Consider the following 15,391-nt stretch of genomic DNA (forward strand, 5'->3'; position numbering starts at 1 on the left):
CAGTGTGTTTGCCTACTTTAACCCAGATTTCTTCTGGGGCTGCAGAGAAAAAAAATATCTATCTGCATCGACTATTGAAGACAACACAGTGTACAAAGCACTATGTACTTTGGTTTCTAATGAGTTACCTAGTGATTCTCACTGTGACTCTTACTTGAAAATCCGCAGCAGACTGCTTGGAGGAAGAAACAAAAGCACAACTACCTATTTGTCTCCAGGATGCTGAGTAGGTGATTAGTGGCAGAGACTGTGAAACCAAAATCTGTATTTTCTCTATCCTTTTTGAAGTGAAATATTACTGTCTATCAATACAGTTTATACCTCTTGACCTTCCTTTCAATTCCAGTGTTCACTGAGTCAGCTTCTTTTGGTGTGGTAGATCTGAGGCCCTTTGTTGCAGTATGGGGTTTGCTGACAAGAGAGATTGTGACTTCTCAACCCCCAGAGCAATGGGCTGTGCCTCACAGGAAGGGAGATGAAAACCCCACTGCATTCCGTGGGGACCAGAGCCTTTATCACTGGATGGTGGAATGCAGCAGCCTTGCTCTGCGCCCATGTACACCTGGGGTTCATTTCTCCGTGATGGCAGTTGCACTGACCCTATACAAAAGGAAAAAGGAATTTTAGGATTCACATCATTCACAATATCCAGCAAGAGAGGCCCTAATAATAGTGGTTGGAGAGTAGGCCTAAAAGATGAGGCACAAAATGAATCCATTCTCAGACTACCTGGATCCAATGTTTTTAAAACTTAGTCTTGGTTGGATGAGATGATTCAAAGGCAATACTACTGACATTCCATTTTAACTTTCTCTGTGCACTTCTCTCCCCATCTGGGAGACTTGAGAACAGAGGCCAGATTTTAAATGCACTTGCATGCCTATGCCCTAGCATGGCACTCGGCCCCTAGCACAGTGCTAACTTAACCTGCACCAACTGATGTTGGTTGAGGTCAATGAACATGGTTCCATGGATCCACCACCAGCACAGCCTGTACTTTAATGGTTTTTCCAGGAGCAGAGAAGGAATTGGCTCAGAGCCAGTCTCAATCTTTTATCTCATTCTCCACTCTATTTCCTTACTGCGGATCTCTTTGTGCACTTCCACCACATATATTTATGAGACAGCTGGACATGATTGGGGGGTGTGATCACTCATACTGGGAGACAGCTTTATGAATGGCCCACAGAGAATGGGTCAAACTGCAGTGGAGTGAGCAAAAAGGGAGATATTTTAATCTCTTCCTGTGTACTCAGCTAACCAAGTTCTTAGTTCTTTCTTGAGTTTAACCATACCTTGGTCAAATCATTGTGCTACTGATTAACTGGCAAAATTATACGTACCTTGACAGTGAATTACTTATGCAATAAAGAATTTGATGCTTTTACCTCCTCAAGAAAAAGTAATATGTAACTACAAGGTACTCCATTACTTTCTAATAATGTTAGTAATAGCAACAAAACCCAAGTAACTTTTGAAAATGCTAAATGTGTTCATTACACAAGTAACAACACTAATAACAGTTTATATGTAAAACTATATTTACTGTAATTTTAATATTCAATTCTTAAGTGTACCATAATATCCAAGGCTTCCCTCAAGGAAAAAAAGTTCTACTGAATTTGGGTTACATGACAATACATGTATGAGACAGAAGTGTAGAGTGAGTTTTTCAAAACAAGAATCCCATGTTCTCTCCATATGGATATCTGAAGAGGAGAGTATGGTAACAAGCATATTTACAAAAAGCAAATGTCAAAAAATATAAGTAGAGTTGAAGCCCCTCTCAGCAGAGAAACTATTTATGTTGGCTCAAAGTTTCTTTGAACCTTTCTAACAGCGTATGATTCAAAACATGTTCAATTTTGTCCTCTGAATTATGAAATAAAACTGACATCTGAGACCCATGCCCAAGATGTCATAATGCAACCCTTGGCAACAGTATTATTTTAAAGGGTGTCTAACTCCATTTCCATGTGAAGCAGACTGAGTTCCAGAGAAGCCTGAGAACCTGGGTTGATTTTATGGCCCCTCTCCCAGTAGCCATGGACTTCACAGATGGCCAGGCATCTGGCTGAGGGCTAGCTCCTGAGAAGACTTGAACACTCCCAAATCCCCAGGAGGACCCCCAGATCAATTTGAATTCAGAAGAACCTTCCTAGTAGAACACAGAACACATTTTCTTGGAGCCATGTATAATTTCACTGGAACTACACCTACAGCTACCAATACAGATCCCAAACCCCAAGAATGACCTCAAAACCCAACTTAATTCAAGTAAGGAGTCACTCATTGTGTGTTTGCTCCAAGTGATCTAGCAGACTGGTATGTGACCAGAGTTTTGAGCCAACGTGCTAACCTCACATAAGATAGGAATCCAATCCAAACACATTTCTCTAAAGTTCTAGGGCATTCCAATACAGCCCAGCTGCTTGCATAGCTTATACAGCTTAACCATTGTTTCTGTGCTTCTTTGAGAGTTTCACATTAAGGAAAACATTCAGGATCCAAATAAAGGTAGCCATTCACCTGTCTCCTGAGAGGAAAACTGGCTAACATCTGCTGCCTCACTGTCCTTGAGGGCCATAGATTGACTTCCATTCCTGAGATTTGGATGTTCCTTTATAACCACAAACTGCAGAGAATACAAGAGAGGGAAGGAGAGAGAGGATATTGCTATAATTCACATATTATCTCAATATACATTAAACCAAAGTCTATGGCTTCATTATGTTCATCCTATGGAATGTGAAAGTTGAAAGGCCCTGCCAAATTTATTGCTCTTGCTAATGGAAAATTCAGGAGCCATACTACTCTACTCATACATACTAGCCATTTAATAGAGAATACTCTATTAAAGCAACTAGGCACTACCAATGGCTTTACTGAAGAATCTATTCTAATTCTGGAATCCCAACTTTTGGGTCATGGATCCCAAGGATACCACTGTTTTACTTTAAGCAATCCAAGAATCCATAAGTGTTCTAACCATTGCCCAAGAGCCAGATAAGATCTCATATGTGTATGTGATCCAACTGTTCAAATATGTGTATGTGTTTAGTTTATAAAATTCATTTAAACCTGCTACCAAGTTCTAAGGAATTTGGGGTCATTAATGGGTAATAATAACTAATAGTAGAACTACTATTTTTCAGGGATCCACCAAATGCTTTTTCATAGTTGAAGAGCTTGGGAACAAGAATTCTAAAAGGCAGGCCCAGAAAAATCCAGCATTTCTCTTTGGTCAAAAAATTGATTATTTTGTCCTTATGGTATTATCCACAATTGACTGGGCACTTGCAATGCAGGCTAACCAGAGTTCACTGGCTCACATTCACACTAGATAGATTAGCTATTAAAATAGATCAATAAAAAAAATAGATCAAGGGGTGTTTGTGTGGCTCAGTCGGTTGAGCATCCGACTTCGGCTCAGGGCATGATCTCACAGCTTGTGAGTTTGAGCCCCACATCAAGCTCTGTGCTGACATCTCAGGGCCTGGAGCCTGCTTCAGATTCTGTGTCTCTCCTTCTTGCTTTCTGTCCCTCTCCTGCTCATGCTCACTCTCTCTCTCTCAAAAATAAATAAACATTAAAAAAAAGAATTGGACACACACACACACACACACACACACACACAAAGATCGATGATAAAATTAAAGAAGTTATCTCATGCGGAGGACAAAGGACGTAATTTGCAAGTCCTTCCTCACCAGTGAGTAACTCAGCAGAGGGACTGCCCCAAGATTTTAGCTGATCATGCTCTGCTGGCTCAGAAATGGGCTTTCTGGGGCGCCTGGGTGGTGCAGTCGGTTAAGCGTCCGACTTCAGCCAGGTCACGATCTCGAGGTCCGTGAGTTCGAGCCCCGCATCAGGCTCTGGGCTGATGGCTCAGAGCCTGGAGCCTGTTTCAGATTCTGTGTCTCCCTCTCTCTCTGCCCCTCCCCCGTTCAGGCGCTGTCTCTCTCTGTCCCAAAAATAAATAAACGTTGAAAAAAAAATTAAAAAAAAAAGAAATGGGCTTTCTACAGAAACGAGCCCAGACTCAGAAATACAATGAGGAAAAGGGAACAAAAAAACCTCCCTGCTAATATTTCCCTTTGAGAAAAGTATAGGAAGAATAATGACTAGGGAGAGAAATGTTGGTGAATCCCATGAACATGTGTTTTCATTTTCTTATTTTCCACAGTGCTAATTATCTTTCACTGCTTTCTCTTCATTAATGGTCTCTCTGTAGCAATATATTGCAAAAGCACTACATGACCCACTGTTTAAGGGCACATACTCATTATTTCTGACTGAAGTCAAAATCCAGTCCTCTGCACTGCAAATTTTCCAGCCACATGTGTTTCTTCCAGAAGAACATAAGCCCTAGAATTCTGGGCTGAGCTGGGGAAGGCAGCTGATAGAACCAGATTCGGTTCTGCTGCTTCTCCTGCTAGTTCAGATGCTCAGCTCTCTCTCACTCCCACTAATATCTACAGCAGCAGTTGGTGTTGATGACAATTACAGCAGACAGGACGGCTAGGGGGACAGAGCTCAGCAGCCTGAGACCTCCTAGTATAGCTCTTAGCCAGCAAGTTGCTCATAACAGTGCCAAGTGTTTGTGATTTTTTAAAAACTAGATAGAGATTGTTTCTCTCACTCTTCCATGATTTCAACAACATGAATTAAACTTGCTACCCAAGACCTGAATGAAATACCATCTAGACCAACAGATGCCATAATGGTCATTTAGAAGTCTGCATAGTCATGAGGTCTCAAAGAACTGAGGACATTCTATAGGTAAGTCCACCCAGAAGCACACACTTATTAAATCTGGAGATACAGAAGTGGTCTCAGAGGCCACTGAATCCAAACGCCTCCGTGTCCTGAAGAGGAAACAGGAGTTAAATGACTTGCTGAAGATTAGACAGCCAATTACTAGGAGGGTAAAGCTAGACTTCACATTGCTTACTTTGTTTGTGTACTCAAGTTTCAGCCAGAAAATAAGTATACACTGAATGCCTATAAGAAGCAGGGGCAATGATCACCTGTTAGGTAAAATTGTGGCCATGAGAAAGCTATTCTCTGGGAAAGCACAGTGAAGTGAAGGTGGGGGAGTGGGGAAATGGTGTGGGAATGGAGGCAACCTCCACCCTTCCGTAACATCTTCCTAATAATCTTTGCCCTATTCGCCCGCAGGTTTCAATCCCACCCCCATGGATCTGCCACATATTCCAGCCTTTTCTGCAATGTATACAACAAATATTGCCAGCAGTACACTAAACTAGTCAAGTTACTCTGACAGGTGTCTGGAAATGGAAATTCCAACAGTTTTAAGAGAGCTGAGCCTATCCCAAACTTGCCGTGTACTGTTCCAAGATCAACTGCTGAAGTGGGTGATTTATGAAGCATTTTGAACTTCCCAATCATTATGCTTTTAGGAAAATGTGTAGATTTAAAAAGAAAGAAAGAAAGAAAAGAAAATGTGTAGATTTGCCAGATAAAATATAGGACAGCGAGTTAAATTTGAATTTAAATTTAACATTCAGTGTTAAGTATGAATTTAACTAGGTATCCTATATTTTTATTTGCTAAGTCTGGCAACAATTTTGCTGCTGAATTTTACAGATTTAAAAATGTATGTGAAGGAAGGAAATATTAAGAAAATTAGAGCATCAGCTGTATTTCAATAAATAAATAAATACATAAATAAATAAATAGGGGCGCCTGGGTGGCGCAGTCGGTTAAGCGTCCGACTTCAGCCAGGTCAGGATCTCGCGGTCCGTGAGTTCGAGCCCCGCGTTGGGCTCTGGGCTGATGGCTCAGAGCCTGGAGCCTGTTTCCGATTCTGTGTCTCCCTCTCTCTCTGCCCCTCCCCCGTTCATGCTCTGTCTCTCTCTGTCCCAAAAATAAATAAACGTTAAAAAAATTAAAAAAAAATTAAAAAAAATAAATAAATAAACATCTACAGTGAGAATCCAGAAGAAGAAAGAAGATAAAAAAAAAAAAAGAAAGAAAGAAAATGAGAGCATAATCTTGGGTTTTCAAGACATCCATTTGAAAGAGATTACCTAAAAATTGGGAAAGACTTTTAACATCACCCATAAAAGTGTAAGTTATAGAAAGAAGGTACATGACAGAAAAAAATAATGAGAAAAAAATGAACTAGGATCCATATGAAGCCAATTTCTTGCTTCATGTCCTTCGGTCACATTACCCAAGGTTGGGGACAAGAGGCCATCCCGGCCTCGCTGTCTGTAGGCCTACTAACTTCTCTGCTCGACTCTTCATAAGGATTCTTCAAATTTTTTGATGGTAGCTTCTTAGTTCTGCAATAAAGCCAAAATGTGAGACAATTTCAAAACAAAACACAACCAGAGCCCTTTTAGTGTTGGTCAGGACAACCGCTTTTGCTACTGAAACATAGGTACTTACAATGTATGAGAGAGAAGAAATATTAAGAAAGCTAGGAGCATAACTTGGGGTTTTTAAGGTATTCTTTTCTCTGGAACTTTCCAGATGATATTTCATTTTTTCCAAGGTTCTCTGAGATGTTGTGGGCCAGGGGGCAGGGAGCCATGCATTCATTCACTCATGTGTATATACTGACTACTAACTATATCCCAGGTACTACCCTAGTACTGGGGATAAAGAAGTGGAGAAACAACAGCAAAGTCTCTACCTTAATGGACTTACAATTTGGGCGGCAGGGAGTGTCTATGGAAATAATATCATGGCAACTATGACACAGACTATGTTAGCTCCATTTTATAAGGGAAGCCAGTGGGACTAGAAGATAGCAGTGACTCACGCAAGGCACACAGCTACCAAAGGCAACTTAGGAGTTGGGTCACAATGACACAAAACCTAGGCCTCTTCCATTGGCCTGGCGCCCTCTGCTGCTCAAAAGCATCAGATGCAAGGACACACAGTGGAGAACCCAAGAGGATACTATCCCATACTTGCCAAGCTAGGAAACAGAATAGGTCTCTCGCCTCCAAATCTAGCTTTATAAACACTTATTTGTTTGACAAACACGAAGCACAAACTCTATAGAAGGCATAGTGTCATGCACTGAGGGGAAGGGAAGTTAAGGGAGGGAGATCTAATATTAAGCTGCGATCCCTGTCTCCAAAGCAGTAGCCTCTAGAGGCAGAGAGATGGGTACATAATGTATTGAACAGCCATTTAACGCAAGGCAATGAAGGAAATGTTATGGCAAAGATCGCTAGCCAGCTCAAGATTCCGAAACAGTGCTGCTGTCTTGGGCAGGTGGCAGCTAAGTCCCTCTAGGAGTGTGACCACCTATCAAATAGACCCGCCTGGACATCTGATCAGGAGTAGTAAGGAAGGTAGGCACTCCTATGAAAACCATTCTAGAAACTGTGAGTTCAGTGTGACAGATGGTACTGGGTGGTGGTACGGGCTGTTACTGTTTTTAATCAAAGGCATCAAGGAAAATATTGAAGCAAGTGGATAATAGAAACAGTTCCAAGTTGCAAAGTAACAAAGTTATAGTTTGTGACAGAAGTCTTCCTGTTGATTTTCTTACAAGGGGGTCCTTCCAAGAAATCAAGCTTTATGAAGTAATATTACAACATTTAAAAAATTACTTAGTTCCACAAACAAACTTTTGAGAGATATACCAAAGAGTGTTAAGTGCTCAATCTAGACAAGACATGCAAGGGGTAATACAAAAGGAGGAAATAAAGGAAATAACTGATTATAACTCTTTAAAGAAAATCATTCAGGGGCACCAGGTGGCTCAGTCGGTTAAGCATCCAACTTAGGCTTAGGTCATGATGTCACAGTTTGTGAGTTCAAGCCCCATCTTGGGCTGTGTGCTTACATCTCAGACCCTGGAGCCTGCTTCGGATTATTCTGTGTCTCCCTCACTCTCTGTCCCTTCCCCTGCTCACACTCTGTCTCTCTCTCAAAAAATAAACAATATAAAAAAAATCAAAGCAAATCATTCAACATGCCTAAGATCTGTACTTACTGGTATACTTTAGTGACATGACAATATTTAGACAAGCAGTTTTAATCTGATCTTCTCAGAATCAATACAGCAGAGTACAAATGCAGTCAAACACATAGCTGAAAATTTGGGTTATCAGTTCCACTGACCAAAACTATTAAGTAAGTAACCATAGAATTGCTCAGAAAGAACTTTGCAGCTCTGGATGCATTCCAGTAAAAAGTAAAAGAAGGCATTCTGATGAGTTTTGTGTGTGTGTGTGTGTGAAGAAATAGTTCTTATCACTTTTGACTTAGGTAAATGGGGGTCAGAAGCCAAAAATGTTCTTATTTGTATATAAAGTCTACACAGACCAGCTGAGCTGGTCTTTGAGTTCTAAGTCCAAAAAGCCAGCAATCTGACACTAGCTTTCAACCCAGAGCTCTGAAGAACATCAACAGAACATAAAACTTATTTACTATGTCATAGCCCATAGAATAAGAAAAAATACTTAATAATTATAGCACACATGAACTTGAGTTTCTTGTTTCCATTTTTTCTATACTATTTGCCAACCATCTACTTTTCTTTCGGCATTCTGTCCAATGGAATAAATCTTGATTATTCTATATTCTTTCCACAAATCCAGTACCGGGCTAAAAAGTGAAATGGTTATTGTTGGCACTCTGAATTACAAATTTCAAGTTTGTGCTTGAGAATCTTGTCTCTCAAGATGTAAATAAAAGGGTTTAGAACATGTTAGTCTTTAGGGGAAGATTACAGTTCCTAAAAAAGTCATCATCTTAATAACATATAGTGTTTATTAAGTCCTATATGCCAGTTCTACACTAAACTCTTTAGTTAAATTAATTCAATTAATTTTGGAATAACCCTTGAGATAAGTACTGTTCTTTGCTTCCATTTTATAGCAAAGGAAATTAATGAATACAAAGGTTTTGGATAACATGCCTGATGTTACTTAAGCATGACAGAGACTTATACCTGTGTAGTCTGACTCTTAGAACCCATGCTGTTAGCCACAGCACTAAGATATAGCAGAACCTCAGACAAGCACATCTTGGATGACATTCTGAAATTCTCCACAGTGCGTGACACTAGCCTCCTGAATGGTTGTGTAGCGCTGGTAAACGTGATTGGATTTTTATCTGCAGATGGTGGGATAGGTATTTCCTACATTCCCAGAGAACTGGGACTGTTAAATGAGACTTAGGCTCTTTAGCCATATAATGATGAAACTGAATTAGATAAAAAGTCCTCTTTACCCCAAACGCGTTTTGACTCAATAGTTTTGTACAGCAGAAACTACAATAGCACATAAAATGCTTTTCAACATTGATGATGGTGGAGGATGATGTCATTTTTTAAGAAAATGGAAAATAATGGGGGCACCTGGGTGGCTCAGTCAGTGGAGCATCTGACTTGAGCTCAGTTCATGATGTCGCTGTTTGTGGGTTCCAGCCCCACGTCAGGCTCTGTGCTGACAGTTCAGAGCTGGAACCTGCTTCAGATTCTGTGTCTCTCTCTCTCTGACCCTCCCCCGCTCACACTCTGTCTCTCTCTCTCTCTCAAAAAATAAACATTTTTTTAAAAAAAACTTTTGATGGAAAATAAGCAAACAATGTGATACCTATTTCTTCACCTTAATGTAGCATTATTTTTTTAATTAAATGTATAAATATTTTTGTTCCACAGTTTTTAAGTTTCACCTTGAAATTACTCAAAAAACAAAACCGAAGGAACTTCTGGGTGAGGGAAAATATTGATTCTCTTGAACAGAAGTAATAATTTGCAGAAAATTGACTCAGTGGAAGACAGCCATGAGAAATTAATTACGTAGCCTATGGGGGGAAGCATGTGATGCTAAGAGAAAAAAGTGGAATGTAAAAATGCATTATGCTCAGTTAACCCCATAAACAACACAGATACATTGACAAAGACTGGAGTGGAACAAGGAAAAGTAAAACCACTGATGTTTCAGAGCAGTGAAATCCTGAGACATTTCTTGTTGTCTTTTATTGTTAACCACACCTTTTAAATAAATGTAGCAAGTCTGTAACAAAAGTTCATCTCAGGGAGGCAGGCGTTCTCCTGGGAGGAGCAAGAAAGAGGTTGTAATGGAGGGGCCCAGGGGGCTCAGTCAGTTGAGCTCAGGTTTGGGCACCGGTCACGGGCTCATGGGATCAAGCCCCTCACGGGGCTCTGTGCTGACAGCGCAGAGCCTGCTGGGGACTCCTTCCTTCTCCCTCTCTCTCTCTCTGCCCCTCCCCCGCATGCACACGCGCACTCACGTGCTCTCTCTCTGTCTAATAAATAAACAAACACTAAAAAAAAGGAAGTGCCAATGGATAGAAAAGGTCACCTGTAGCAGTGCGCCCCCCACAGCCCCAGCAGCAGCAGCAAGACGAGCGCCACCACGCAGACGGCCACCACAGTGACTTGCCGCTGTCTCCCTTGGCCAGCGTGGCGCAGTTCCCATTTCAAGTCCCGGTGCTGACATCGCTCCCCAACATAGCCAAAAACACAGCTGAAACAACACACAAACAGAGGTCAGCAGTAAGCCCTGGCCAAGAACACTTAGAGTTTTCAGATTCGATATCCAGCTGTCTTTCAACCTCTGCATTTCCAGGCTCAGCTCTTTAGAAGCATATGGAAAATCCATCAGGGGTCAGTTGAAAGTACTCTGATTTACACGTTAATGCGGCATGGACTTCCCCCTTTAGTCTGTTTGCCCTGGGATGGATGGGGGATTATTTGCATACCGCCTCTATAAGGCATTGCAGAACATTGATTAAAGATCAGCTTCTGTTAGGCTAAAATCCTGAGGAGCTACCTATAAGACCAACACAAAGCAACTCTGCCCTAAGAGCCAAGAGAGTTTTTAAACAAATGTTTGGCTAGATTGCAGTGAGTGGAGGTCAAAGGAAGGAAGAATTTGAAGGCAGAGCCCCTCACTTGAGACCAGGCTTATAAAAGAATGTGTAGCCTCTGAACAGGAAGTACAGCCTAGTCAGCTGAGGAAACATTTCTTTCTTTTCTTTTTACAATTTTGTTAACGTTTATTTATTTTTGAGAGAGAGACAGAGAGACAGAGCGTGAGCAGGGGAGGGGCAGAGAGAGAAAGGGAGACACAGAATCCAAAGCAGGCTCCAGGCTCCGAGCTGTCAGCACAGAGCCCAACATGGGGCTCAAATTCACAGAGTCCAAGATCGTGATGACCTGAGCTGAAGTCAGATGCTTAACTGCCTGAGCCACCCAGGCGCCCTGCTTTCTTTTTTAAAAAATCACTACTGACTCAAGAGAAAAGGTCTTAGTGACAACATGTGAACTTTTGCCTACTTTCTTCAAGGGAGAAAAAACTAACCGGAGGAAAAGGGGCATGCAGGGGCAGTATTTCATTAGTGAAACTGTAACTAGCATTACCAACCACCAATATGCTTGTCAACCTTTTAGACAAAAGCAAATGAAACAATGCTGCCATCTACTGGGAATGTATACTTCCAGAAATTATGGGATCTTGGGTACAACAACTATATTCTATTACTCTTTGCAACGGCATAAACTTTAAAAAATATCCTATTAAACATTTTGAGATACCCACTTGTTAGGAATTTCTTCCCCCCTTGGCCCTGGATCAACTATCTATTATGTCCATATTGTCCATATCATATGAAGGAATGAATACACAGGGAATTGGTACTGGTCCTTGTGATGGGAAGAGACAGTATGGAAAAAGCTTTGGATGGAGCTCCGGAAGATCTAGACCCTAGGCCAAGCTCTACCTCGAGTTGGTCACAAGAGCACTGGAAAGTCACTTTCAGAGAGGGAGGGAAAGGAACTCGCATTTGTTAAGTACCCATGTGTCTGACACTGTGCTAGGCACTTTTACTCATTTTACTTTCGATAGCAAATTCCCATTTTATAGATGAGAAAAATGAGACTCAAAGGCGGTAAGTAACGTGTACCAGGTCGTACAGCTAATGAATGGCAGACACTTTGTTTGTTTGTTTGTTTGTTTGTTTGTTTGTTTGTTTAGTAGAGCTGACACACAATGTGACATTAGTTTCAGGTGTACAACATGGTGATTTGACAAGCTTATATGTTTGTTGTGCTCACCACAAGTGTAGCTACAATCTGTCACCCTATATCACTATTACAACATCAGTGACTATATTCCTTATGTTTTGCCTTTTATTCCTGTGACTTATTTATTCCATAACTGGAAGCCTGTGTCCCCCCATTTCCCTTCACCCATTTTGCCCAACCCCTCCATTTCCCTCCCTTCTTGCAGCCATCAGTTTGTTCTCTGTATTTATAGGTCCGATTCTGCTTTTTGTTTACTCATGTTTTTTTTAGATTCCACATAGGAGTGAAATTACATGGTATTTGTCTTTCTCAGTCTGACTTACTTCACTTAGTAGAACATACTCTAGGTCCAACCATGTTTTCTCAAATGGCACATCTCATCCTTTTTGTGTCTGTGTCATATTCCATCACGTGAGCACACACACACAGACACACACATACACACACACACCACATCTTTCTTATCCATTCATCTATTACTGGACACTTAGTTTGCATCTATACCTAGGCTATAATACATAATTCTTGCAATAGACGTAGAGGTGCATATATATTTTTTGAATTAGTGCTTTCATTTTCTTTGGGTAAATACCCAATAGTGGAATTATTGGATCATATGGTATTTCTATTTTTGATTTTTGGGGGAAATTCCATACAGTTTTCCACAGTGGCTGTACCAACTTATATTTCCACCAACAGTGTATGAGAGCTTCTTTTTCTACACATCCTTGCCAATATTTGTTACTTTTTGTCTTTTTGATTTTAGCCAGTGAATGGCAAGTTTGATCTAAATGGTTTTCTGATGTCAGAGCCAGTGTTCTGCTGCATTGGGCTACTCCCAAAAAGGTTTTTTGAGCTGTCTGCACCTCTGAAAAGCTAGTCTTCTAGAGGCACCTGGGTGGCTCAGTTGGTTACGCATCTGACTTTGGCTCACGTCATGATCTCACACTTTGTGAGTTCAAGGCCTGTGTTGTGCTCTGTGTTGACAGCTCAGAGCCTGGAGCCTGCTTCAGATTCTGTGTCTCCCTCTCTCTCTGCCCCTCCCCCCCCCCATGCTCTTTTTCTGAAAAATGAATAAACCTTAAAAAAATAAAAAAAATTTTAAAAAGAGAGAGAGAGAGAGAAGCTATTCTTCTAGAATGGACCATGAAAGAGAGGATAGGATCTGAGTGTAGTAAGTATAAAGGACCATCAAATTACTCCATGCTTTCCTGGATACTGTTTTAACTCTAGCTATCTTTGGTTATAGTCCTTTACTACCAATGCCTAACAGCCTCTTTTAAACTGTTGGATATCAACCTCAGAGATTTTAGGGTCTCAAGGAATATGCCAATCACATGGGCAAGAGTGCTGGGGAGCTAAGGCAAGCTGTAATATCGACGCCTTTCTGGGCTGTCAGTTAGCATTTCACATGGATGGGTCACCCACTACTCGTTCTTTGGGTTATTAACTAGTCCTGTTAAACCAAGCAAAAGATTCCTGGGTTTATTTATTCAAATAAATTATTCAAACCCGAGTTCGTTTGTTTAAATAATTTTAAGAAATTCTGGACTGAAAAAAGGTTCACAAGACTTTTTCACATTGTGGTGTACTATGATCAAGAACTGAGGGCTAGAGTGTGTAGCATTTCTCAAACTGATTTGACCACACAACTTTTTTTCATGAAACATTTCACAGCACTGGAGTTGGGGGATCTTGATCTCGAGAAGACCTGGCCAGAAGGATGTGGGGTGGTTCAAAGCCAACACAGAGTAAACGAGGACCTCCACTTAGCTCAGGAGGCTTGGTCTTCTGAGACTCTCCACACCAGGGAATCTTTGAGGAAGACATGGGGTGTGGAGACATCAGTTCTCACATCCTCTGCACCCCCAGGGAACTAGGGGATCTCTGTATTGAGGGGAGTTTCCATCACCTGCAAGCAAGGACAGTAGAACAGCCCTTTCTAAACCTGCTCACAGTGTTAAGAACATTCTGCAGAATGATGCCCATGCAGTGTTTCTAATAAAAGTTAGACTGGTGCACACTTCTAGAGATGTGTTATTGCAGAATTTTTAAAAATACAAGGTGAGATCAGCAGGGCAAAAGGAGGAAAGGGTTCAATGTTTGATTAAACCACACTTTTATCAAATGTAGAATTCAAAAACAAAGTTGTGATCTAGATTAATGGGAACTCTGGTGATATTTTAAATATTGCTTTTGATTAAAGGTCTCAAATGTGAGTGTTATCTCTAGTTTAATTGTCATTTTGTAGCAACCCATGTTTAAAACACTATCAGGGAATAAGATACTTTCATCAGGATTTAATGACAGGAAGAAAAGCAGCATACTAAAGAGTTGATTAATCATTTAATGAATTGATGCTATTGGGTCAAACGAAAATAATGTACTAAATGCAATACGTAATTGTGAAATACCTTTCACATTATTGTAATGTCTTTTATAATCTAAAAGTAAAGTATCATAGAGAAAAACAAACCGTGACCGAATAAATTTATCTCCGTAATTTCATTATTTTGGATAACAAGAAATTATGAACAAGTAAAAAAAAAAAAGATTCTTATTAACAAAAATCAAGGATAACTACTGTGAACATTGGATTTATTTTAGAAAATTACAGCATGCAAATATGAATATGAAAAGGCACCTGGGTGGCTCAGTTGGTTAAGCTTCTGACTCTTGATCTTGGCTCAGATCATGATCTCACAGTTCGTGGGTTGGAGCCCGTAGCGGCCTCGACACGAGGAGCCTGCTTGGGAGTCTGCTCTCTTTCCCTCTCCCTTTCTCTCTCTCTCTCTTTCTCTCTCTCTCTGACCCTCCCCCACTTGCTTGCATGCTCTCTCTCTCTCAAAATAAATAAACATAAAAATATGAATATGAAGGTAGAATTCTATGAGAATTGAGTCATTTTCACTATATGCATGAGCATTTTTCATGATTTTTGTCTAGCGGACACAATTTATAATGCAAGACCGTTCACTTTGTCACATGATATAACTTGTTCTTCTAACAATTTAGACTATGCTTCTGCTGATTACTATTCATAAAATAATAAAAGCCTTTAAGCTTATAGCATGTATTCATGAAGATCAGAATATTTTATCACGTCTTCCTCAGGCACAGAGAAAATCATCAATGAGTCAGGTGTCTAGCCATAGGAGACCTATTTATTTTTCAGTACCTATCAGTTCCCCCTGATTGACTTCAAAATATAAGATCCATTAAGAGTAAAATTTGATGCGGAACTAGATACTGTGAGTGTGGTTTTCTCAAAAGCTCCAACGGAAATGTTTTCTGAATAAGTTTGGTAGAGGGACCTATGGTTTCAGGTCACCCTCAGACCTGCTTTTC

The 15,391-nt window shown here is 40.6% G+C and overlaps 1 protein-coding gene across 1 annotated transcript in view; it reads right to left on the reverse strand.

Annotated features, from left to right (window-relative positions):
• Positions 1 to 289: 289 nt before the first annotated feature.
• EGF (epidermal growth factor) overlaps positions 290 to 15,391 on the reverse strand; it is a 97,091-nt gene continuing 81,989 nt past the window's right edge. Inside the window, exons 21-24 of the mRNA XM_047856580.1 lie at positions 10,320 to 10,484; positions 6,200 to 6,311; positions 2,530 to 2,635; positions 290 to 600 (exon numbers count right to left, since the gene is read on the reverse strand). Of these exons, the coding sequence (XP_047712536.1) occupies positions 350 to 600; positions 2,530 to 2,635; positions 6,200 to 6,311; positions 10,320 to 10,484 (634 nt within the window). The 3' untranslated portion in view covers positions 290 to 349. The remainder of the gene's footprint in view (positions 601 to 2,529; positions 2,636 to 6,199; positions 6,312 to 10,319; positions 10,485 to 15,391) is intronic.

The sequence above is a fragment of the Prionailurus viverrinus genome, chromosome B1, assembly GCF_022837055.1.
Source record: "Prionailurus viverrinus isolate Anna chromosome B1, UM_Priviv_1.0, whole genome shotgun sequence".
Classification (NCBI taxonomy): Eukaryota; Metazoa; Chordata; class Mammalia; order Carnivora; family Felidae; genus Prionailurus; species Prionailurus viverrinus.